Raw genomic sequence first — 26,655 nt, 5'->3', positions numbered from 1 at the left:
CAGGGTAGGGAATCACCTGCCCTCTGCTCTCTCAGTGTCTGTCACAGCAAGAGCTGACTGGGCTGGGTGCTCCAGCTGGGAATTCAGCCCAGGTCTCCTGGGCTGGAGAAGGGGCTGGCATCCCTGGCACGGTGATTCCATGGGCATGGATGCCATCATTAGCAGGAAAACCCTTCCCTCAGCTCCTGAGGCTCCTGAGGCCCTTTGAGTGAGGGGTTTTCCCTTTCAGAGCCCACAGATCTCTGCCAATCCCTGCTGTGCTCTGGGATCTGAGCAGAGCTGTGGGAAGCAGAGCTCAGCCACCAAAGGTGCTGGGTGAGGGCAGGGGTGACAGGCTGAGGACAGGGAGGGGACAGAGACAAGCTGGATTTCGGTGGTGGCTGTTGAAGAAGAGCCCAGATCTGGACTGGATTCCTGAAGGAAAATACCCACTGTCCCCAGGGAGACCTTCCAGTGCTGGAAGGGGCTCCAGGGGAGCTGGAGAGACTCTGGGGACAAGGGATGGAGGGACAGGACACAGGGGATGGCTTCACATTTACAGAGCATGGGTTAGGTGGGATATTGGGAATTAGGAATTGTTCCCTGGGAGGGTGAGCAGGCCCTGGCACAGGGTGCCCAGAGCAGCTGTGGCTGCCCCTGGATCCCTGGCAGTGCCCAAGGCCAGGCTGGACAGGGCTTGGAGCAGCCTGGGACAGTGGGAGGGTGGGATGAGATAATCCTTATGGTCCCTTCCAGCCCAAACCATTCCTCAGTTCTGTGTCAGCCCCTTCTGAGGGATCTGGCAGGGGATGGGGCCCTGCTGGGGCAGCACCTTTTCTTCTGGACAAGGCCTGTCCAGCTCCATGGGATTTCTTCCAGCCCCGGGCTCCTGCAGGGCTGAGGCAGCTTTTCTATGGAGGGCAGCACTGATAAACTGAGATTATCCTGCATCCTGCATTGACAGCCTGTTATGGTTGCAGGGCTAGGAAGGAATGCCAGGAATTGGCTCTTTGGAGGACAAGGTGGGAATGAAGGGCACAAAAGGGATGTTTTTGCCCAAAGGTGCCATCTCTTCGTGCTGCAGTCAGAGAAGAGCACAGCTGCAGCATGAATTGTGTGCTCTAGGACGTCCCAGAGCCTCTGGGGGTGCTCCAGTCCTTTTTTCAGTGATCCTGCTCACTTCAGACATCCTGGGGCTCTTTTCTCACCGTGCCTTGGCCATTTTCCAAAGCAGCAAAGGATGCAGGCAGTGATCCTTTCGGAGAGAGCAGCCCTCTGAAAGGATCACTGTGATAAAAGCTGGGAGCTCTGTGCTGTTGTTGGTGTGATAGCAGCCCACACAAAGGGCTGTTCTCCGTGCCCAGCCTGGAATTGGAATCACTCAGGCATTGCATGTAAAGCCCTGCCTTTGACAGAGCTGCCCAGAAAGTCTCACACTTTGCACACAGATTATTGTCAGGAGTGCAGTGGGAGTGCAGTGAACCTGCTCTGGAATCAGCCCTGACTGGCACAGCCAGAGCTCCATGCAGGGGGGCATCTCCTCTTACCACTAGATGTCATAAACTGTTTTTTTTCCACATTTTCAGAACCTGCTTTCCGTGCTTTCAGCTGCTTCATCACTTGATGAAGGCAGTCACGTTGATAATCCCTGAATAAACTCCTCTTTTTTGGATTTTGGGCATTTTTCCCCTCCAAGTCATGCTTAGCTTCACGCTTTTTTTCCCACCTCGCACACACGTGCCAGCACATTCTTGCTGCCATCCTGCAAATGCCACACTGTGGCACGCCTGCTGCAAGCTCAGACCTCTTTTGGGCTTTGATTTGCATTTTTAAACTTTCATCTGCTCCAGCATCTTCCTTGAAAGTGGTGGTGACATTCCTGTTCTGTTGCTGAGCAGAAAAAATAGTGGAGGTTTGGCTTTTCTCAGTTAAGTCCAGCTCAGAGCTAGTTGTGTGTCTGCTCTGTGCTGAGCCTGGGAAGGTAAAACTCAGCCCAGCCCTCCCAGGGGAGGCTGCATTTTGTCCAGAGGTGGTGACCCCTGGCAGGGGCACTGGGAGTGGCCCAACAAACCCCTCTGCTCTAGAGCCAGGCTAGAGAGCTGGGAGTGCTCGCCTGGAGAGGAGAAGGCTCCAGAGAGAGCTGAGAGCCCCTTCCAGGAACTAGAGGGGCTCCATGAGAGCTGGAGAGGGACTGGGGACAAGGGATGGAGGGACAGGACACAGGGAACGGCTCCCACTGCCAGAGGGCAGGGATGGATGGGATACTGGGAATTAGGAATTGTTCCCTGAGAGGGTGGGCAGGCCCTGGCACAGGGTGCCCAGAGCAGCTGGGGCTGCCCCTGGATCCCTGGCAGTGCCCAAGGCCAGGCTGGAGCAGCCTGGGATGGTGGAAGGTGTACCTGCCCATAGCAGGGGTGGCACTGGATGGGCTTTAAGGTCCCTGCAATCCAAAGCATTCCATGGTTCTCTAAGTGTCCCAGTTTTTTCAGAGCTGGAGGAGCTGTGCTGGCCAAGCAGGAAAACCATCAATTCCCACACTTCACCCTGGTTTAATCTGAGGCCAGGCACTGTAAAACCCCTGCTCTGAGCTGGCCTAAGAGATAGCCAAGACTCCACCTGAATTAACTCTGGGAGATCCCCACCTCCCCAATAGAAAAACACATATTTGTATGTGAGGTGAGCTTTGCTTTGGGAGGTGTTGGCCCTGCACACCTGGGAGAGATCAAACATTCCTGAAGGCCCAATTACAGATCCAAGACAAATGCTGAGCTAAAAAAATAAGGAATAGAAAACCTCCTCCTGCTCTTTCATCTGCGGTGCTTCCTCAGAACTGTTCTATTTCCCTAAGGAAAAAGAACTGGGAAATATAACAGGAGGAAAAGGCAAATGAAGTCATGCTGCTTCTTCAGAGCAAGCAGGCTGCAAGGATCTGAAATGAAACCTTTGTTCTTCCAGAATATCCACCTTGCAGCCCAGAGCACCGGGAAGCTTTAGGAATGTCTGACAGCCTGAACAGGTTTCTCTTCACCTCACACCACTTCAGGAAGAGTCTGGGGATGTGATCTCCAGGCTTTCTGGTGTTCCCAGATGTTGCTTCAGGTGGGGAAGAGCACAGGAAGTGCTGGATCACAGGAACAGTGCCTCACAAAATCATGGAATCAGTAAGGCTGGAAAAGACCTCAGACTCTTTCAAGTCCAGCTGTGAACCCAGCACTGCCAAAGCCACATCCAGTCCATGTCCCCAGTGTGTCCCTGGCCTCAGTGTAGCAGAAGACAGATGAAACCAGCTGTGACCCAAGGGATCTGCATCCTGCAGCAGCTCCAGGGGCTGGGCTGTCCCTGCACTGTCCCCATCCCAGCTCCAGGGGCTGGGCTGTCCCTGCACTGTCCCCATCCCAGCTCCAGGGGCTGGGCTGTCCCTGCACTGTCCCCATCCCAGCTCCAGGGCTGGGCTGTCCCTGCACTGTCCCCATCCCAGCTCCAGGGCTGGGCTGTCCCTGCACTGTCCCCATCCCAGCTCCAGGGGCTGGGCTGTCCCTGCACTGTCCCCATTCCTGGGGCTGGTTTGAGGCCGGGCTCTGGGGACAGCCCAGCCCCACATGTGGGATTTTAGTTTTGAAGTGGTAATGAAAAAGGAAATGTCACTTTAGGGAGTCAGTTCTGAAATGGATGGAGATGAATGAACTGAGGAGCTGAAAGTTGCTCTGGATGTTGCTCCAATGTTTCTGTGGATGGATGCGGAAAGGAGGGAAGGAAATGTCTCCACTAAACCCCAGAGAGACCTTCAGGAGATGTGGAGCAGGGCTGTTGGTTTGACCTGGCTGCCAAGTCCATGAACAACCTCATTCTGGGAGCCAGCTGAAGGAGGCAGGACTGGTTCTCATGGATAGGATGGATTTATTGGAGTTAATTTCCAAAGATAAACACAATTATCTGAACTGTTCATTTCCCATGAATTATCTCCATGGAGTGTGGTTCCCCAGGATGGAAGATTTGCTCTGTCAGAAGTTTCAGAAATATCAAAATAAACCAAACAAGCCCACAAACTCAGAACAACAAGGGAAGCAAACCTGCCATAATTAGGTCCCAAGGGATGCTTATTCCCAGCTCGATGGAGAAATTAAGTCAATACAATGGAATGGTTAAATATTGACTGAGCTGTAATATTTAATCAAGAAGGATTCATACTGCTTCTCTTTCAAAAGAGATTGAGCTGCTTGTTTTATTGGCTTTTTAATCAATGTTTTAATTATATCGTGCTCTAATTTCATAATAAGCTAACATTAATTAAGACAACTCTTCTATATGCAGAGAGTAGTAGGAAAACCAAACCAAATAAGAGGAATGTGATGTTCTCCTGCTCCAGAAGAGACTGAGACTGTGCTGTTTACACTCACTTACTCTTGCAAAGGGAAATGATACCAGGAATTTGTGGGACTCAGAGTGACCACAAATTCTTTACTTATTTTTAGGGCAGCTCTGCCTCTGATTCAGTGAAGAATTAGTGGAAATAAGAACTTGGCTAAGCACGTAGCCAAGGTTGTGCCAGATTTGAACCAAGTTGTGCATCAGATTTCTGGGGAAAAAAAGTATTTGGGTATAATGCAAGATAAATGGGGATCCCCCCCAAAAAGGGCCTTGGAATCTTCTGGTGGATGTCAGCTCTGCCAGAGGGATGAGGGTGAGTGGAGAGGACTGAGCTATTTGTTAAACAGGGACATTTCTCCTGGTGCTTGGGACACTCACAGGTTCCCACAGGCTGGGAAGCACCATTAAGTTTACCCAGCATTTTTTCCTTCAGATGGGGAGGAGTGGATGGGTTATCCTGGATCAGCAGAGTGTAGGGCACTGCCTGGACCAACAAGTCATTAAACTGCTGAGTAACACTGTTGATTAGCACTGCCACTGTCAAAAACCAGTGACTGCTCCAGGGTAACCACAGTTAGGATAAAATCCTGGAGGAAAGATGTTTAGTGCTGTGTTCAGGGACTGTCTCAGTTCTTTGCCCTCCCCACCTCAGTGGCACTGGGGACACCTCAGGGCCTGTGGTGGCCTGTGAGGTGCTTGTGGCTGGACACTTCTGCAGCCTAATTCCTGCTGCAAATGCCAGTGGAAAAGCAATTCCTCATCTGTTTTTCCAGAGGCAGCAGGCAGGCAGATTCCTCCTGCTGAGCAGTGGCTCGAGAAGGCAGCAGAGTGCTCCTGGTTTGGATCAGGACAGAGTGGGAGCAGCCAGCCCTGCTCCTGAGCCTACCTCAGCATGCCAGGGAAGGAGCAATTCCCTGGGACACAGAGAGCAGCACTGTCTCAGCCAGAGGCACTAAAACCTTGTGGTGAGATCATGTCTTGGAGCAGGCTGTGTTTGGAATGCCAGGAGGATGCTGTTATCCCAGGGTTTCTTTGCCATGCAACCAGACCTTTGCAAAGCTGAAGCCTTTAGATACAAAGGATTTTCATTAATGAGGTCACCGTGGCTGGAAGGGCTCCTCTGTCCCCAGGGTCACAGTGACTTTAATAATGCATTATTTTACACTTAGACATGATGCAGACAGAAGAGGATTTGTGTAGCCAGTGAGATAAGGTGTCCCAAAAGCATTAAAAAATGTCTGTGACTGTATAAATAAGTTAGTGGGAACTGGAAAGGGACGTGTTGAACTGGCAGATTTTTGGAGCTGCCCTCAGCTGATGTTGCCACATCTGGTGATTGTCATCTTCTATCAGCATGAGGAGGCTGTGAGCTGTAAAGGGAAACTGTTTGCCTTGTGACGATGCTTCATTGATTTTTATTAACACTGGGGTTTAGCTCTACCTGCTGCTGGAAGCTCAGCTCAGCCAGAGGTGTTCTTCAATAATTCCATCACGAATCCTCATGGTCAAACCCAGTGAAAGGGGCAAGAGTATAAACAGCACTGAGCTCCCTCTGCCAGGGTGTGAAGGATGTCTCTATCAGTTACTGTGAGGGCATTGGGATGTCAGTGTCTCCTAAGCTAAGATTAAAAAGAATTAAATGTTAATGATCCTTTGGAAGGGTGGCAGTGGTGGAACTGCAGCAATAACAAACACAGTGAAGGGATTTCTGACATGCCCTGATGTGGGGCTCCTGCCTGTGAAAACTGCCAATCACTTGGGGTTTTTTTAATTTTAAAATTTAATTATAATAAAATATTTCTAAAAATAGCAATATAATTACAGTAATAATAATTTGCACAATTTGGATTAGGACAATATGAGACAATAAAAACAAAGAGTTATGGACAGTCCAGATACCTTTTTATGGGCTACACAAGCCCGATAAAGGACCCACGTTAACAGAGGATTAACCTTGAAAAGCAACAGCCTGTTGCATATTCATACACCTCATCCATGATGCATAAATTCCATTCAAACACAGGATTCTGTCTGGGCAGTGTCAGCTTCTTCCTCTGAATCCTGACGGCATCTTCACGGCTGAGCAAGGCAGGAAGTTCATTTCTTCTGATAATGGAGCAATAAATTCTCTTTCTCTGAAAGATTTCGGTGTCCTGTGGCTGCTGTCTCACTGCGAGTCCTTTCTTTAAAAAAAGTATCCTACATAGCATAGTTTCTATTTTAACATTTTGTTATAACCTAAAACTATATTTAACACACTACTAAAGAGAATTAATACAGAATAACTTTGTAACATAACACATATAATATTCATTTTAATATTTGTGAGAAGCCAACCATAAAATAGGCATTTTCCACACTGCCCCAGCGCTCAGCACGGGCACTGGCCCTGCTGGGACCCTTGGGAGCTGCCCCCAGTGCTGTCCCCAGGATGGCCCAGGGGCCAGGGCACAGCCAGCCCCCCCCAGCAAGCACCATCGTCCCCACCTTTAGCCTGACAGGGCCCTCGGGGGCTCCACCGAACCCAGAAAGGAGCTGAGGAGCAGGAGCCATGGACACTGTGCTCCAGGAGATCCCTCCTGTGAGGCTGCCCTCAGAAACCACGTCCAGACCTCTGTCCTGCGGGCATCCCTGCACCTCCCTCCTGCCCTGCCCTCAGCACTCCCTGCTCCTGACAACAGAGGCCGAGGGGCAGGACAGGCCTGAGAACGGGCCCGGCCCAGCCAGAGCTGGGACAAGAATTCCTCCCACTGCTGCATCGGCCCTCGGCTGCGCCATGCTGTCCTCCCCGGCCGGCTGCGGCGCCGGAGGAGCCTCGCACACCCCGCGAGAGCGAGAGCGTGCGGCCATGGCCTGAGGGCTGAGCACTGCGGCTGGCTGCGCCGCGGGAGGGAGCCGACCGAGGCCTGTCCCACCGCCCCAGCAGCAGCCACGGACCCTGACCCCGTGTTCCCACCAGGGGCTGGGCCTGGGAGCTGGGGAGCACCCAGGGGTGCACTCACTGCTTGCCCAGACGGCACAGGGACAGTGGGACCTGCTGGGGCCCTGGGGAGCAGCCCCCATTGTGATACATCCCCAGGGTGGCACAGGGGCCAGGGCACACCACACGTGCTGTGTGAGAGTACCTTGAGAGCCATTTCCCAAGGTGATGGGCAGGTGGGGGTGGTGGTTTCCCAGTTGTCAACTCCCAGTGACACCAGAGCAATGTCCCCTAAGTGCTCAGCAGGTTCAGGTGTGCAGTGCCAAGGCCCTGGGCAGGGGCTGGGATGAGTGGAATCATCATTGATTCTCTGGAAAACGCTCAGACTCTCCTGTGTGGACACATGGACACACACCTGAGGTGCCCTTGCTTGGTCCTGCCCAGCCAGAGCTCCCACAGCCCCTCTGGAATGCCTGGCATGGCCTGGGAACACAGAGGGAAGCAGAGGAAAATCATGTGTCCAGCAGCTGCTGTGCCAGGAGGCCACTGAGATGGGGCTCTGGAGCTCCTGTCAGAGCAGGAGCTGCTGGGCAGGGATTCCCTGTCCCTCCTGAGTCCCCCACACACCCTGGTTTTGCCTGTGGTATGTCAGGTGGATGTCATCAACTCCCACCAGATCCAGCTGCTCCAGGGTAGATCCTCAGATCCCAAACCTTCAGCACCTCCTGCACAGCCAGACATTCACCTGCTGAGTTCCCCTGCCCTTCCCAAACCCTGACCCCTTTGTCTGGGAAGTTCAAAGGAGAACAGGACATGTGCTCCTGGGCCCTTCAGCACCTTTGTGTGGCTCAGAGGTGCCCTGTCACAGCACCAGCAGCCCTGTGTCACACCGTGGGAGTGGACAATGACCTCTGGGGCTCAGCAAGCCTCACATCCTCCCAGTGCCATCCCACATGTGAGCTCCTGCTGGGCACCAGATTCTCCGGTGAATTGTCTGGATGGCAGCCAGGAGCTCTAAGGAGAGAATCCCCAAGTGCTGATCCCCAAGGGCCTTTTTGGGGGCCCTGGTTCTGACAGGGGGAGGTGCCTCAGCTTTGCCTTTTGCCTTTGCTGCTGGTTCCTTCCCCTTCCTTGATCACCTGAAATGGTTTTATCTTCCCCAGTTCCTCCATAAAGGAGTCTTTATTCATGGACATTGATTCTGATTCATTTGAAAATGCTGCAATAATTGCAATTATGAACTGAACTCCAGCTTCATGCCTGACATATCCTGAACGGTTTAAGCAGTTTATCATGGCAGCACTGAAACTGCTTTCCCAAGAAATGCCAATACTTTGTAGCACCTCTGATGGATCACATCTTTCTCTTGAGTCTATTACTGAGACCAGCACAAGCAAATCCAATTCCTCAGAGTTTTTTCAGTTTTATCCCAGTCTTGTCCCTCTCATTTCTTCCCTTCTGCTCTCTGAACTGATGCTTGATTTTCCTCCTTATAGGGGACAATAATTTTAAAATACTTGTAAGTTTAATTTCTCCAAGAGGGGGTGAACGCTGTGATCACTCTCCACGGGAACAGGACAGGAGTTAATTGATTTTAAAAATCCTCTCTGAAATGGAGTATGAGAAATAATAAATATTCCAAGCAGAATGTCATAGATCTTCAGGATTAAAGTATGGGTTATGCACTTTCAAATAGATTTAATTTTGGCAGGTCTGCGTTGACAGGTCCTAAGCTGGAGCCTGTTCCTGGCACTTGGAGATTTCTCTCACCATAAGAAGCAATCCCCATTTTCAGTATTTTTCAGGCTTTTAGGTTCTCTCCAGTTCAAAGTGAGAGAAGACACTAAAATTGGCACCAGCACAGTGGGAGCTCACACAATGTGGCAGGAAACAGCATCCCCGCTCCCTCAGATCCCAGGGCTTTGGTCACTGGGTTCTTCACGCATCTTTCTGGATCCGTCTGTTCACAGCCCTTCCAGGCTTCTGCTTGTGCTCAAAAAGGCTCCCTGAGAAATGGTGAGAAAAAGTTCTGTGTCCTGGGGTCTGTGATAGTGCTGTATCCTGGCATCCTGATAATGAGCTCCCTTGGGGGGGTGATTGCCATTCCTGACCATTGAATTCAGGAAACCAGTTGTCCCTCCCCAGAGCAAGGCTGGGTTTCAGCCCAGGTCACCAGACCCATCCTGAGCGAGGCAGGAGAGGCCCACAGGTGTTCCAGACACCTCCCACGTGCGGGATGCTCCGAGCTGGCCCCATCCCTCCTGCACCAGGGAGCTCCCTGCTGCTCCCCTGGCACAGATGGTGGCAGGAATATGGTGCCAGCCCAGGGGGCTCTGGATGATAATTCAGATTTAGAAGTGAAGTTCCATTCCCTTGTACAGAGGGAGAGAAGATGAATAAATCTCTTCTTATGAGAGCCAGGGTGCTTTGGAGAATTCATCACCGTGGTCTGTCTGATAACTTCATGGCAAGGGCTTGTGGAGGCCTCAGGGCATTGCCAGGAACCTGAGGAAGCATTTCTGTACCAAAAGGGTGGTCAGACACTGTGACAGGCTGATCACCTCATCTTCTCTGAGACATGGTCAATGCCCCAAGATGGTCAATGTTTAGGAAGAGTTTGGAAATTGCCCTTGAAAACCTGCTTTAACTTTTGGTCAGCCCTGAAGAGGTCAGAGCTGGACTGATCATAATCATTGCAGGTGATTTCAGTTGAAATAAACAGAACTGGTCTGGTCTGATCTGGTCTGGTCTGGTCCATCCCAAGCTGGAGAAGTGCTTTGGGAAACTGAGTGCAGTGAAGACGAGCAGGAGGAACTGGAATGTGGCAAACAGGGAACTGTGTCCTCCCCATGAGCAACTTGAGGCTGATGAACTCATTGTTCATTCTCTATCTGAAACCACCTCTCTGGAAGTTTAATGTCAACAATGTGCAGATGCCGAAGCTGCTGGTGCTGGCCTGGAAGCTCCACAGCTCCGTGTGTGAGACATACCAGGCCAGGGATGAGCTCCCCAAAGGCCAGTGGGAGGGATGCTCTTGCTATTCCATTCACATTTCTCACTGAACATGCAGATGAGTTTAATTTCTATTTAATCAGCCTCTGCAAACAGCAATCACTTGAGAGTTTTCCTGCCTCACATGCAGTGATTACCCTTCTTCCACCAGCACTGCTTGTACCAGGCTGGGGGCTCTCAGCCTCTCCAGGTGACATCTTTCACTTCAAGGAGGTTCTGGTGCTTTTCTGTGAAATGCTCTGTGAGCTGGAACTTGCTGGATCTGGAGGTGGCTCGGTGACACCATGTTCTCCTTGGGGCTGAGGTGCCTCTGGCATCTCTGCTCTGCCCCAGTGCTAGAAGTGGAGACATCAGTGGAGCCTTGTCCAGATCAGCCCTCACTACGGGGGGGTGACCCCAACTGCAGAGAGAGCCCAGTGCTGGGTGTTTGCAGCACCCCCAGTGCTGGGAGTTTGCAGCACCCCCAGTGCTGTATGTGCAGTGTTTGTGCTCTTGCCCTGCAATCTCTGTGTGTGAAACTCTGCAATGCAGAGATCAGGGACAGCTGCTGCTGTCCCAGCTGTGAAGGCAGGACACAGGGAATGGCTTCCCACTGCCAGAGGGCAGGGATGGATGGGATATTGGGAATTAGGAATTATGCCCTGTGAGGGTGGGGAGGCCGTGGCACAGGGTGCCCAGAGCAGCTGGGGCTGCCCCTGGATCCCTGGCAGTGCCCAAGGCCAGGCTGGACAGGGCTTGGAGCAGTCTGGGACAGTGGGAGGTGTCCCCACCATGGCAGGGGTGGCACTGGATGGGCTTTGAGGTCCTTTCCAATGCAGACCACTCTGAGATTCTACAATCTTTGGTGTCTCAAACCCAACCATGTGGGGCCCATTCCTGCACCTGCTGGGGATGTGCCTGAAGTCTGCAGTGCAGAGAGACCTTCCTGGCAGGTCCAGCTCCATGAGTTCAGCACAACAGAGGCTGAGAACTGATGGACTGGAGGCAGAGACCTGAATTTTTGGTGAAACTTTATAGAGAAAGAGCTGGAGCTTTTGCACAACTTTAGCTAAGTTTTGTCCCTTTGTGTTTATAATTTTAGCTCAGACCTAGAGGCATTTTGCCTCCAACACAGGGATGATATTTTTCTTGCCCTATGGGTGGAGGACACTGCTCCTTCAACTAAAAACTGCTCCTTCTGTGGCCCTGAGCAGTCTGAGGATGCTGAAAATTGGCTTTCCTGGACCACCAGCATCCTGCAACAGGTTGTGGGCCATGTGCTGACACTTGCATTTAATTCATGTCTGCAGTGACACCCCTGTGATCATCTCAGCTGTCTGTCATTGCGTGGGCAGTTATTTCTGACAGCTTATTCCAAAGCAGGTCAGCATGGGCAAGGGGAAATTTAGGCAGTAATTAGGGTTAAAAGAGATTTATTGCAGTGTGCCAGGCATGGCACTTGACATCCTCAGCCTGATATTGCCACTTACAGTGGATTTATCATCTTCTCTTTTGGGGAGGTAATGGTGGAGCGGGGCCTTCCTGCCCAGGAATGGTATTAGAGCAAAATAAAACATTTGTCAGCCATCCCCTCCTGTTCTGTGCCCAATTCCCTGTATCCCTGGCAGTTCCTTAATTCTATCTCCTCTTTTCTTCCCCCTTCTCCCCTCCAAATTTCCCTGAGCCTTAGCAGCTGGCTGAAAGTGGAAAGAAATCGTCCCAGCTCCTACACAGACAGCCTCGTTTCTGAGGGAGGATTCAGGATGGAAATTTCTGCTTCACAAAGCTGCAAAAAAGTAGAAGTCAGGGGACTGATATGCAACATTCAGCAAGCCTGGTGCTACAGCAGAGATCAACATCTGCTGTAATTACTTTCTTTAGAACTTCACAATTGTCCTGATAATTTTGGTAGGAAGAAGAACAAATGGGAAAAGATCCGGGCGATACTCTTGGTGAATTTTTTAATTAAAATGTTTTTGATTTGTTGAGGAACACTGAAAGAAGCAATTAAAACAAGATGATATTGGTCTATACTTACAAGGGAGAGCCTTGCCAGGATTAACTGGCTCGGCCCAAATAAATTACTGCCTCTGGATTTGCATTAGCAAATTCTTCCTAGAGATGTTAATGAGGAAAGAGCGAGAATGGAGTGGGTGAGATCATAGCAACAAGGGCAGCCTGCAGGGCCACAGAGTCCCAGAATGGTTTGGGCTGGAAGGGACCTTAAAGCTCATCCCATCCCACCTCTGCCATGGCAGGGACACCTCCCACTGTCCCTGGCTGCTCCAAGCCCTGTCCAGCCTGGCCTTGGGCACTGCCAGGGATCCAGGGGCAGCCACAGCTGCTCTGGGCACCTGTGCCAGGGCCTGCCCACCCTGCCAGGGAACAATTCCATCCCAATATCCAACCTAAACTCATTCTCTGTCACTTTGATCCCATTCTCCCTTGTCCTGTCTCTCCATGCCCCTGTCCATAGTCTCTCTCCATCTTTCCTGCAGGGTCCCTTCAGGTCCTGGAAGGTCACAATGAGGTGACCCCAAAGCTTCTCCTCTCCAGGTGAGCATTCCCAGCTGTGCCAGCCTTTCCTCCCAGTAGAGCTGCTCCATCCCTCTGCTCATCCTGGAGCCTCCTCTGGGCTCCTCCAGCAGCTCCAGCTCCTGCCTGTGCTGGGCCCAGGGCTGGGGCAGCTCTGCAGGTGGGCTCTCACCTGGGCACAGGGGCACAATCCCAATCCCTGCCCTGCTGCCACGCTGGGATCAGCCCAGGATTGGGCGGGGGGGGGGGGGGGGGGGGGGGAATCTCTGTCTGGCTCAGCCTGGACCTGCCTGGGGAAAGTGTGGGATCAAACCAAGGCACTGCTGCAGGTTTGAGCCTGGGGAGCCCAGCCATGGCCAGAGGGGCTGTGCCTGAATTTCACTCGGGGTGAGGAAAGGTTTATTTATTTTCTTAAGGACTTGTATTTCAGTAATTCAATTCCAGGCCTTGGCCAGGCTCCATTTAAACAAAGCAAGCATCCAGGGTGTCAAGGACTGTGCTGTATGATGACCTAATCCAAATCCCACAAAGTCTGGGAATGTTTCCACTGCCTCCCTGGGAGCTGGATTAGACCTGCACCATCACTCCTGCCCAGTGCTGGTTCCACAGCAGCAGCAGCCCCCAAAAACCCTGATGGGGCACAGCTGAAGGATGGAGCTTTTGGGTGGTGTTTTCTGCATTTCTCCATTATTGGAGAGAATTAAATTAACCATTCAAGTCTCCATTAATGGAGAGTATTAAAATGGCAAGGGACATAAAGAGGCTCTGGTGGACAATGGTTGTACTTGTGAGATGGTTCTGGAGAGATAAAGCTGTTTGCTCTCAGCCAGTTGTGAGATGTTTTTTCCCTTTTAAAGCTGCTTTTCTCCTGAAGTCAGGGGTGATCTCCTGGTGGTCTCACACTGAGCTGTGCTCACCTCTCCAAGGACTGGTGGGCAGAGGATCTGTAGGAGCAGCAAATTTCAATTTCTGGACAGCTCTGGTGGCTGAAACTCAAGGCACAAGCCTGGCTTTTACTGAGGGCACTGAACACACTGACCTGCATGGGAACAGCTCTCAGAGTGGGGTGCAGGTTCCTCCTTCCAGGTGGGAATTCCTTCAATTGCTCATTCTTCCTGTGGTGAATATACAGGAATTCCTGGAGTACATTTGATTCATTCCTGTAATAAATCCAGGCTCATTCCTGGGCCATTCACTGGAACATTCTCCACTGACATGAGAGGTCAATGAGAGTGTGCAGTGCCTTTTTTCATTCTTTAAATTTGGTAAATATTAATTTCCTGCACTGCTTGCTGTCTGGTGGTAATCCCTGCCTGGATTGCAGGGATTGCATGGAATTGCTCAGACCCCACCTGTCACAGGATCCCAGAATGGTTTGGGCTGGACAGGACCTTAAAGCCCATCTCATTCCATGGGCAGGGACACCTCCCAGGCCAGCCTTGTCCCACCACTGTGGCTTGTCCTCACCTGGGGGAAGCTGATTTGCCAACATCAACCATTCCCTTTTCAACCTGAATTCAGGCACCAGTGCCAGGAATGGTGGTGACAGTCATTAATCTCACTGTCACCTTCTCCAGCAGGACAGCCTGGGCTGGCTCCTGTGCAGGAGGGGCTCCAGGGAAATAAGGAGCTCTGGATTTTTTAAGGGACAAAGGGCTCTCCAGGACACCTGAGTGCAGTTAATCCTCACAGAGCAGCTCTCAGGCCTTGGCAGTACCAGAGTCAGGATTAAAGCTGTGCTCAACATCCTCCTCCCAGCAGTAACAGTGCCCCAAGTCCACCCAAGCTCAGGGATCAGCCTCTGGCTCTCTGGGAGGGATAAAAAATGGCTTTTAAAGCAAGTGCTGACCTTTCTCTGTAAGATCTGACCGATTGTGGCTTTGCCTTCCAGAGAAGTTCAATCCCTCCCTTTGGCCTCCTGTGCATCTGGAATTGCTGATGCCATTTCTCCAGCCAGGAGCTCCTTCTGTAGTAACAGGCTTTTAAATATGTAAATCTATTTTCAAAGCAAAATAACCCCCCCAAATGTTCATGTATCTCTCAGAAGGAATAAAGGGTCTCTGTCCTAATATTTTATGCAAATCTTGCTTTTGCTCTTGTACTCTGGCATGAATAAATATCAGTGCTTCAAAAGAGGGGAAAAAAGCTTCTTCAAAAGAAAAAAACCTTTATTTCTATTGCATAAATAATGGTAAAATTAAAATATTTTTATACAGATTATATATTTACAGTAGAGTTTGGTTAGAGGGAACAGCTGATACATATGGCATTCAGTTTTCCTTTGTACACTCCTTTATACACTCAGATAACTTGTAATATCATAGGATTTATTTCAGTTGCATGCCCAGTTAATTTATATTAATATTTACAGTGTTTTGTACAAAGGATTTTTGTTAGGTTTTTTTATTTTTACTATTATGCTGCTGATTTTGTGAAGTTTTTTCTTTAATTAAAAAGCCATGTCTTTCATTAACAAGCCAAAAAAACCCGGTTAATTTACAAATGAACAGTAAATGGCTGGAAAACATGAGCTTGTGACAAAAGGGAGACACAGGGATTAGTGGAGACCTTCCTGGAGATGAATCAGGAGACATTGATTCCTTAGATCCTGCTGTGGATTAAATGGCAGCAGCCTGGGTCCTGGGCTTATTCCAGTTAATTCAAATGAGTTATTTCTGACTGACCCTGGGGCCCATGGGTAACCTGCACTCCCTTCCTCACCCAGCCCAGATAAATCTGAGGAACAACAGCTGGAAGGGCTTTGGCTGCTCTGGAAGGGATGCTCAGGAGGGTGAGCCCACCCTTGGGCTGCTGCAGTGGGAACAGAGGCAGGAATTTGGGGACTGATGTCAACAACATCACCTGCACCCTTTGGAATGGCCCCCAGGAGGGATAGAAGGTGCCCCAAGTGCTGGTGGCACCAGAGCCACCTCAGAGCTTCCCAAGGTCTCCTGGCTGCCTCATGGAGACCCAGGACCAGCTGGGAAAGGAAAGCTGGAACATGGATCTCACCTAAAGAGGGGCAAATCCAGCTGCTGTTTTGGGATGCAGGCAAAGGCAGGCCAGTAGCAGCTGGGGAAATAATTGAGTGGGAAATGGCAATGTCATCTAGCAATGGTTTTCAAGGCTACAAAGTATTTTCATTAGTCTTGGTGGAAAATTAGGAAAAAAACCCCTGTGGTACTTTCATCATCAAATTGTCAAGTACTGAGCTCTAGATCCAGAGGATTTCTTTTTTCTCCTTTCTCCCTCTTCTGCAATTATTTCACAGTCAAGATACCAAATTACAGCAGTTTTCCAGACTTTTGCCACTGGAAAGGTGCAAGTGGATCACATTTCCAATTAAAAGGGTCTTAGATTTTCTGCCCACCTTGCTCTTGGTGAAGCTTCGTCACTTTCTAGAGCTGCCTAAAATGTCCTTCTTGAACTGGAGAAATACAGACCCCATCCTGATAACAGCTAACAACATAAAGATATGAAAATATGGTGAAACTTTTCTTTTTCTGCATTAAATTTCTGGGAAAGGAACAGGTTTTAAGTGATGCCAGGGAAATGTAATTGCACTGTCAGAGCACAGGAGGGTAAAATAATAGATTGAAACCCAGCAAGTTCTGTACATCTTCATCAGTGAAATGGAAGCATGATTCAGAGCCAAGAAAAAAAGACACTTCATCAGATTCTCATTTTTAGAAGAGTTGGTTTTTCTTCTTTCAAATGCTCATCCATAAAGCAGGAACTAAATCATGGATTACAGGGGTGGGTAAAATAAGGGACTTCATTCTTAGAGATTTTAATGTCATTCCTCCCACTGCTTCTCCCCTCACTGATGCAGGGCTGACGGGGGCTGTGCTCCTGTCACCTCGGGGTGGTGACAGCCCTGGCAGCTCCCAGCACGTGCAGGGGCCAAGTTTTCCGTGGGAAAAGCTGAATCCCCCCTTGTCCTGGGGCCCTCACTGAGAATGGAGCCCTCCCAGTCACCTGGAGCCCCTCCCAGTGCCAGGGGTGGCCCAGGAGATGTTTAGCTCTTCTGCAACAGACAGGAGGGTGCAGATGCAGAGTTGGTTTTTGGGGCAAAATATTCCTAAGCTTCAATGGAAGAAAGGACCAGTGGGTCCTCAGCTCATCCAAACAGATTTCAGCCATCCAGAGTGGCAGCTTTGAGAATATTTTCTAGCTTGGCTTGCTTTGCTTGCTTCCTAGCCTAGTTCTGGATTTAAAACCCCTCTTTACTTGGCCCAGCTTATAAAGAGGGTTATCCAAGCTGCTGGAATTAAAGCAACCAACATCCAGCCCTGCCACTGCACGTGTCCAGCAGGTGAAACCTCTGGATAACCGGGATGGAACCTCTCAAATGAACTGGATTACACGCAGAAATTCAGCTTGGCTCACCAGGGAGCAGGGACAGGAGCTGGGGGTGCTCCTCCCTCCCATCCTCGTGCTCACCCTGGACCTGGGGCCTGTGATCACTGTCCCAGGTGCTGACAGCGCCTGGGGGATATGGGGGTGCCCTTCAAGCTGGAAGGGGAATGATTTTGTGAACTGTCTCAAATTCCCTATCACCTCCCACAGCATGAGGACCATGCTTAGGACTGTGGAAGCCAAGCCTTCCTAATTTAAATCTTTCAATTATGTTGACATTGCTTCTCGTCAGAAATTCCTCCTCAGTGGTGTACTCGTGGAGGGGCCAGTGGGTGGCACTGGAGGTGACACCTCCCAGGTGTCACTGGCTGTGAGCAGGATCTGGCTCTCCAGGGCCACCAGCACCACCATCATGGAATATCCTGAGTTGGAAGGGACCCACAAGGACCTCAAGTCCAGCTCCTGGTGGTGCACAAGACAAAGCCCCTGCACCTGTCCTGCCTGGAACTCCCCAGCTGTGGTTTCCTCATGGCTGCCCTGAAGGAATTGCTTTGGCTCTGACAGGTGAGCAGTGTTCTTTCAGCAGCTTTTGCTGGAATTCACTTCCCTCCAAATTATTTCAGCATTGGTGAGGCTGCTGTTCCTTCTGCTGGCTTCTCCAGGAGCATGGATCCGGATCACTGCTAAAGCCAACAGCTGAAGCCAAGGGCAGTGGTGATCAGGGGTGCAGAAGCAGGAACCCAAATCCTTCCCACCAGAGCTTGATCCCCACATGGAGAACCTTCTAAAGGAGTCCACAGCAAGCCCAGGACAGGGAGTGCTCAAGCCTGAATGAAACCAAAGCCTCTCTCGGGCTGAAATCATCACGTCCCTCTCAAAGCCTTCCCTGCACATCAATCCCCTTAATTGCACACAGTTCTTTGGGGCCAAGCCAACAGAGTTGCTCACGAATTCCTAATAATTTCCTAATCCATGAAAAGCCCCTGTCCCACTGCTGGGAGCTGTTTGCCCATCCCTGGAAGTCTGGGATCATGTGTGCTCTGCCACGGTGGCACCCATGTCACGAACAGCCAGGGTTGCCATGGCAATCTCCTGTTCCTCCAGAACTGCAGGGCTGAAAAGACACTTCAATCCTCCTGGAACTGGCAGGAGCAGAAGTTTAGAGCTTTTTCTGACAGCTCTGCTGCAGTCTGGGTATTTTTTAAAGTATGTTAATTAGCACTTAAATAAGGTTTTTTTTTTTTCCTTAAAGTATGGGATGTGGGGTTTTTATTTTTATGTCTTTGATTCTTCTGCTTTCTCCCCCCTCAGCTTTTGCCATCAGGTTCCAATCAGAATTTTACTGCTCTATTTTTACCTCCTGTCTGTAAAAGCAGCAAAAAGCCCTATTTTTCCCCTCTTGTGTAGAAGGGGAAAAAAAAAGAAAGAGATAAATGGTTGTTACATAAATGGAGCCAGGGAGGGAGGTAGGAAACATTCAGTGCTGCTGGATGGGAAGGTTGTGGGGAAGGAAAGGATGGAATAGCTTGGCCTGATCCATCCTGCATTGCCAGGAGCCACTGATTAAAGAAGGGATCTCTTCAGAACGCCTGGGGATGGAGGAAGGCTGCTCTAGGAGGGGAAAGGAGACCTCTGCCAAGACATGACCCTGATTCATAATGGAAAAGTGAGGCTCCCTACATAAAAATCACACCCCAAAGCCCCAAAAATCCTGTACCCAGTAAAATCAGTGGGGAGTTGTGCAATGAACTCTACTGACACCAGGCTATGGCTTTTACCAATATATTCATTATAGGTTTGGCTTTACAGATGGAGCTGGGAGGAGAAGGGTTGGGATGGAGAATGGCTCTATTTACAAGGGTTTATGGGGCATGCAGGAGGCAATTCTGGAGCCTTCCAGAAAGCTTCAAGGAATGCAGACAATCATTGTCCAAGAAGTGCTGCTGGGCCTGGAGTCTGCTGGGGGTTTGTGGCACCTGGGTGCAGAAGTGTGAGGAAATGCCTGGTTTGGGGTTGAGGGTTTGGGGTTTTGGGTTTGGGCTCAATTGAGGCACGACTCCGCCCTGTGCTCCCCCATCCCTCCCCTCCACCTCCATCTGCCCATGCTCACTCCAGCATAATCCCAGGGACAAAATGAGTATTCCTTGGTAGCAAGGAACATTTAGACTTTTTCTCACAGCTGCCACCTTTCCACAGACCCCTGAGACCTAAAAGTGGAGATGAGTTTTCTCAAAATGATCTCCAAGTTCGTTATCCGCAACGCCCAGCTCAGAAAATGTGTCTGAGCTCCCAGTACTGAGACTCCCACACCAGAATATCCCACAGATATTCTGCTGCTGCCCTGTAGCAAATGGAAATCTCTCCACCTTCTGGGAGACAATCATTTTTTTATGGAATATTCTGCAGTTCACCTCTATTGGTCACAGCAGAACAGAAATGCAGGAATTATGTGTTTGGGAAAGGCAGATAAAACCAACTCAGCTGCTGTGGAAAAGGTGCTGTCTTTGGGATGGAGGGGACACCAGGAAAATGGCAGGAAAAGGTAGAGGTAGGACACTGAGACACTTAAAGGTGACTTGAGTTTAAAAGGTGGTGGGAGACAGGACAACGAGCAGCAGATTTTTACATTAGGCTGCTAAAAATGCAGATAAATGTCACTCAGAGTGGTAGAAAAGAAAGAGCTGGAATGAGTGTTGGGGATAGATCCAGTGTAAGTCAATGGCTGCAGGGTGGGATGAGGGAGGCTGGGGCTGTGCAACCGCTGGGGGAGCCATCCTGCCCCTCCTTTGGCACAGGGAACAGTCACCTCCATTTCCAGGAGCAACATCTCAGGGTTCCTGGGTGTACCTGGAGCCCTCCCAGCATAGCCACCCCACTCCAACACCCGAGTGCCTGCATGGAACTCTCTTGGAGCACTTCATGATCACCAGCTGGGATCTCCCAGGAGGGCAGGAGATCACCTCTGTCCTGGTGTGGCACCCAGGGGCACAGTTCATCCAAAGGGAAATGCATGGATTCGTGTCAAGTTTCAAAGGAAAAACACCCTTCCCAAGTCAAACTGGCTCCTTGCACTTCCCGTGTGGTGTCCCTGCTCTGCACCATTCCATCTTCTCCTTGCTGCTCCCTAAAATGTAATTCCAGGAAAACCACCCAAGGCTCCCCAGATCTGGAAGTCTGACACACTCCAAGCACACAGGGGTGGGCTCAGGTTGGGTTCCTTCTTCTCCTGATGAGCTCAGCTTTTCCAATGGCCCTTGATAGAGCCTGCCATGGGATGGGGGTGGTGGGATGGATCCTGGGATGGAATGGAGAAGCTGGCTGGTCAAATCAACACTTTACCATGTGGGTGAAAATAAAACCTCTCCCACAGGATGATGTCTGCCATGGAGGTTTCACTGCAGATCGTAACCGGGCCACATGAAATGGAATAAATTTAAATTGTGCAGGCAAGGAGAGGGGAGGAAAGCTCAGGAAGAGCTTCCCTCAGGATTTTCACCTGGGAAAAAAATTCTTGAAGACCAATAAAGAAGGGTAAAACTGCTGGAGAGGAAATGCTGAATATGCAGAGAGGCCCGAGGAGAGGGAGGTTTAACTGGCGCTGGTGGTGGCAGAGTCCCTTGGAAGACTTTGCACAAGTTCAGCAATGCCCAGGTGGGAAAACAACGGGTGCTCCTCAAGCCCTGATTCACAGTCGGAAAAAATGGCCAACAGACTCCTGCTACCCCACAGTCACGTGTCAAAGGCGGAGTTGATGAAGCAAAAAATAGACATTTTGTATGGTGCTGGCAAATTCTCTCCTTTTTTCCTCAGAAAATACTGTACAAGGATGCTCTAGCTCCCCTCTAATGCCGTAAACTCCATGGCATGGTCATAAGGGAAAAGGAAAGTGAAGCTGGAACACGTGGAACAAAAGGAACAGGACTTGCTTGTGGCAATGCTACTCAACTTCCTGGGAATGCGGGCCCGGCGGGAGCCCAGGGGACAGTCACTGGGCCCTGGGTAAGGACAAGTCACGAGGCTGGGCCTCCTCCCACCCGCAGAGCACCGGATCCAAGCGTCCTCCGCGCTGCCATTGCTGTTTCGAAGCAATAATTCGGGACTCCTGGATGTGGGATTATTGCATTAGGAAACAAAACCTTTAAAGCATTAGAACAGCCCTTTGATGTCCCTGCCAAAAGGATGTGGTTGGTTCACAGGACACGCTGCGGGCTCCGGCTCCCGCCGCAGGCGCCGGCTGTGCCCGCGTGTCGGTGCCGTGGGATCGGGGCGGGAGCTCTCCCGGGTGCGCATGCATGGCGGCCATCCCGTGCCAGGACCACTCCGAGCCGTGCCAGCTACTCCATGCCGCTGCGCAGGATCTGGTTGGCCGCGATCAGCATCACGCTGATGATGAAGGCCATGGCGAAGGCGCAGATGAGGCTCTTGCGCACGCACGTCTGGCGATTCTGCTTCTGGGCGTGCACTGCGGGGACAAGAGCGGGCTGTTGATACATGGTCTTTTTCAGCTAGGTCTCATAAGCTCTTGGAAATTTATATCACACTTAAGATAGCTCACCTTCCTTAGAAGGCATAAAATTAGCAGTATGGCTTCTGTGGTAGTGTTGGAAACAGAATAGTTTTAATAAAAAGCAAAATAACAAAACCCTTTACAGAAAAAACTTGAGCTAGGTGCAAAAGGTTATTGCTTTTGGTAACATACCCCACAAAAGTTATTAGTTTTTTTGTTCTTTTCTTTTTCTAGTAAATTGCTTAGGCAGGACTTTTTGGCTTCTGTTCAAGTGGCTGTCTTTAAGTTTGAGGTGAAGTTTTTCAGGTCTTATGAGGTGTCTTTTTATTTAATTGAGGAGAGAAACTTCTGGGCTTTTTTCTTTTTTAAAGGAGACAAAGGATAGTTTTGTCACTCCATCAACAGGGGGCACATTCCTACAGGGGTTCTGTTCCCTCCTGGAGCAGCTCAGGAAGCCTCCTGTTCTCACTGTCCGTCTCTCCCTGCTGGGACATTCCCAAACAACCCACCCAGCCCTCCAGGACTTCCAAACCAGCCCATCCCAGTCCTTCCTAACCCTTCAGGAACTCCTTTCCCTCATCATGGCTTTTAATCCCTTTAAATGCTCACAGGGATGTTTGGGGTTAGCTGTGTATTTCTTTAAAGCTCTTTGTGAAGTGGGAATCACAGAATGGGTTGGGTTGGGTTGGGTTGGAAGTGACATTAAAGCTCATCTCTGTCCCATGGGCAGGGACACCTTCCACTGTCCCAGGTTGCTCCAAGCCCCATCCAGCCTGGCCTTGGACACTTCCAGGGATCCAGGGGCAGCCCCAGCTGCTCTGGGCACCCTGTGCCAGGGCCTCCCCACCCTCCTTCCCACTCTCTGACCTAAACTTCCCCTCTTTCAGTTTGAACTAAGTTGTTTCTGAAGTTCTTTAACAGCAATTATCAACCTTGTGTGAATTCCTCCGACTCATCCAGCTCAACAGGGAATGAGTGGAAAATCAAGAAGTGCTCCCTGATGAAACTCAGGCCCCCATTGTGACAATTCCCAGGAGCATCCATGGCACATTAGTCACTTTTCCAAACTTTTTAGGTTTTAGGTTTTCTATGCTTAAACCAAATCAGATATATTATGAACCTTTCCAAGTGAATGCTTGCAGAATAACTGTCAAAAGAAATGAGAGCAGCAATTAAAAAGCAGATAGAGTTGGGATTTTTAGCACTCATTTTATTTAATTTTACTTTTTGCCAAGCTCCTTAGTGAGAATTCGTGCTGTGACTTAATAAAGCCAGTTCATGACTCTGTCCTGGCCTCTCCACATCTGAATGTCAGAGCCACTGTGTGCTGTTGGGGCACTGTGGAGATTTGTTTGCAAAGGCCTTGAAGGTTCCCCCAGGCAATACCAGGGTGGTGATGGCTGGAAGATCCCAGTTATCACCCCAGCACCACCACCATGGCCACCACTAAACCATCTCCTAAGTGCCACATCCACACTTCCTGGACACTTCCAGGGATGGGGATTCCACCACTGCTGGACAACCCTTTCCAGGAAGGAATCTTTCCTATTTTCTCATCTAAACCTTTCCTGGCCCAGCCTGAGGCCTTTCCCTCTCCTCCTGTCCCTGTTCCCTGGAGCACAGCCCGACCCCCCCCCGGCTGTCCCCTCCTGGCAGGAGCTGTGCAGAGCCACAAGGGCCCCCCTGAGCCTCCTTTGCTCCAGGCTGAGCCCCTTCCCAGCTCCCTCAGCTGCTCCTGGGGCTCCAGTCCCTTCCCAGCTCCGTTCCCTTCCCTGGACACACTCCAGCCCCTCCAGGTCTGCATTGTCCTGAGGGGCCCAGGGTTTGAGGTGGGACCTCAGCAGTGCCAGCACAGGGGACAAGCCCTGCCCTGGTCCTGGTGCAGCCCAGGTGCCACTGCCCTTTTTGGTCACCTGGACACACCTGGGCTCATGTCCAGTCACTGGCACCAGCACCCCCAGGGCCTTTTCCAGCTGCCAGCTCCTCTGTCCCAGCCTGGAGTGCTCCATGGGACATTCTGTTCCTGTTGTGCCCCATGGAACAAGTGCAGGACCTGGAACGTGGCCTGTCCAGGTCAGTCAGGGACAGACAGGAAATCATCCCACACAGGATGGACAGCTCTGCCTGCCTGCTCTGGGCCTTGCTTTGCTCTTTGGCCTTGGTTTGCCCTGGGAAGGGATGTCCCTGTCACCTTCTCCTCATGGATGGTCTTGTGATGATGGGAAACTTTCAGATGGTTGACCACAACCTCAAAACAAACCTAAAATGCAGCCAAGGACAGGCTCCAGGTGCCCACATTTGGAAAGCTGGAAAAAAGAATATTTTTAGAATTCATGGAAAATCCCCTTGTTCTGATCCAGCCTTGAACCTCATGGCACAGAAAGCCCTGGATGCTGGGTTGGAATCCCAGTTTTCTCCCCCATCACCTCCTCTGACTGGTGTTCAGCAGTGCCTGTGCCCTAATCCCAGCTCCCAGTGGCCCCAGCTCAGTGCCAGGGGCACAGAGCCCTCCTTAGGGAGGGTTGGAGCCATCCTGCCCCAGGCAGGGAATGTGAGTGAAGCCTTGCTGGGTTCTGGGCAGGGAATGAAATCCTCCCTGCCAGCAGCTCTCCCAAATTCCTCACTCTCTGCTTGCACTGCTCCGCTCCTGGATTCCTTCTCTGGCTTTTATAAACCACACAGTGCTGTGGCTCCCTGGCTTTGTGCATGGTGCCCTGGTGCTTTGAAAAGCCCATTTCTTCCCAGCTGTAGTTATTTTTTAAAGTATTTTTCTATTATTTCTGTACTTTGAAAGCACTCCGAGGCAGCAGAGAAATCACTGTCACCACCAGCATTGCTGTCAGGGTGGGGCTGGTGATGGGAAGAGCAGCCTGAGGTTGGCCAAGGGTTTATTGGGATAACAAACTCACCTCTTCAGAGCAAAAGAGTAAAACATGCTCAGTGTTTTTGCAGAAATGTTCCTGAACTGAATAACTTCTCCAGGGTTCTGTTGTACAATAGAGCCTGAAGGCAGCAGGATGCAGGGAAGCCCCATTTACTGCTCTTTACCCACTAAAGGGACACCAAACATCCAAAATACCTACAAATAACCCTGGGGGAAAGGGGAATTTCTGCCCAGCCAGATCCTTTTGCTGTTGGTTGGGAATGACTCCAGGAAGGAGATGGGTATCAGCATTGCCCTGCTCCGTTAAAATCCACAGGGAGGCAGAGGAGCTGGAACTCCTGATGTCCTGATTCCTGGAATTCTTTCCTATGTGCTGCCTCTTGAACATAAAGTTCCATTTAACCAGTCCTGCTTACTGGGGAGGCCATGCCCTCAGTTCTCTCCTTTCTCTAAATCCATCATCTCTGAGCACAGAATCTGCTTTTCCTGCTGGCTCCCACAGCTGGCACTGTCCCAGGGCTGAATGCCAACATTTGGGTGCCACTGGGAGTATTTGCCACCCATGGGACATGCCAGGGGTTGGATGTGGAGCTGGTTCATTGGGCACGGGCAGAGCCTGAGGCTCCTCTGGAGAAATCCTCAACCCTTTCAGGGAGAAGAGCAACCCAGAGGTTTCCAACATCCATCAGACCTCATGAGGCAAAGGCAAATCAAGGCTGGGTCATTCTTCATCTTCTCAACAGTCCCAGGACAGGCTGCAGAGGAGAACTCCCCCACTGGCACAGACCACAGCCCCCAGGACTCCTCCGGGAGCTGGGGCTAATGGGGCCAGGCTGTTTCCAGGTCACCCTGCCCACAGTGGGTCTGGGATGTGCTCCCAGCACTGGAAGCCTTCTCTCCTGCAGGAGAACAGTTCCTCACAAGGACAGCAGCAGTGTATTTATAGAGCCCTGTCCCAGCCCTGCCACAGGTGAGTGATGGTGGCTTGCTCAGGCTGCCTGGAGTTATTTTTGGTTTAACAGGTCAGTTTGTCATCCCCAAGCTGAGCTGAGCAGGACAGGGGGGCAGGGAGGAGCTGCTGGCTGCATCCCATGGATGTGAGGTCATGGCTGAGGGTGGGACCCCCTGGCAGTCCTGTAACCATTGACACTGCTGTGCCACCAGCTCTGTGTCCTGAGTGCTGGATCAAGGGAACTGCCAGGAAAAGGCTGCTGGGCTGTAAATCTTTGGGAGCTGCAAATTGTCCTTTCCTGTGTCCCAGGAAATCACACAGCCTTCACTGTCTTGCCCTGAGTGCTGATAAAAACAGAGATAAAGCTGAGGACAGAACTCTGCCCTGGGCATGTCCTTCCCTTGCATGTGACACCCTGCAAAGGACTTCAGTGTTCAGAGGGAGCTGAGGAAATCCTGGCCTTAGCCCTGACTATAATACAAGTATTGTGTTTGGGGTAAGCTGTGTGCTGAGAGGTGCAAGGTCTGCCATCCACATTGATAGTGAAGAAGATGTCATGGTCATAAAGACCTTATTATCACATTATTTCCATAATTGTATGACAGAATTTCATGGCTTTGTATGGATGGTGGTGTTACCTGTACAACACTCTTCAGCACCTGAGCCAGCTCACCCAGGTATGGAGAAGGGGAATGTCCAGGTGTGGAAAATGGGAATGTCCAGGTGTGGAAGATGGGAATGTCCAGGTGTGGAAAATGGGGGTGTCCAGGTGTGGAAAACAGGGATGTCCAAGTGCGGAGAAGGGGAATGTCTCTGCCCACAGGAGGAGAAGGGTTTGGGGCTGGTCTGGGATCCAAAACACACCCAGAGGTGACACTGAGTGGAGATCCCCCTTTCACCAAGCTGCTCCTGGAAGTCTCTGCTGTGTCTCCCCCCTTAGGAGATCTCAGTGGGGCTCATCTTGGCTTCATTACTCCCCAGAATTAAAGGCCCTTCATGGGGTGGATGATAAAATAAATATGGATAGGAGTTGAAAGAAATATTTGAATTGCTATTTGAGGAGTTGAACTAAGAAAGGGAGTTCTTTTAGGGTGCAATTCATCTCATCCCAAGGTAGCACCTAAGTTAAACACAAGGAGTTCCACCCAAAAAGCATCTCC

General features: G+C 50.7%; 1 protein-coding gene across 2 annotated transcripts in view; it reads right to left on the bottom strand.

Moving 5' to 3' along the window:
* Positions 1 to 16,855: 16,855 nt before the first annotated feature.
* CALN1 (calneuron 1) overlaps positions 16,856 to 26,655 on the bottom strand; it is a 156,022-nt gene continuing 146,222 nt past the window's right edge. For both annotated transcript variants that reach the window (XM_059866031.1, XM_059866032.1), the window contains one exon: positions 16,856 to 21,614. In XM_059866031.1, the coding sequence (XP_059722014.1) occupies positions 21,487 to 21,614 (128 nt within the window). In that variant the 3' untranslated portion in view covers positions 16,856 to 21,486. The remainder of the gene's footprint in view (positions 21,615 to 26,655) is intronic.

This window comes from Haemorhous mexicanus, chromosome 22, assembly GCF_027477595.1.
Source record: "Haemorhous mexicanus isolate bHaeMex1 chromosome 22, bHaeMex1.pri, whole genome shotgun sequence".
Lineage (NCBI taxonomy): Eukaryota > Metazoa > Chordata > Aves > Passeriformes > Fringillidae > Haemorhous > Haemorhous mexicanus.
Note: the sequence above shows the minus strand (reverse complement) of the source record. Positions and strands in the feature narration are given on the sequence as shown.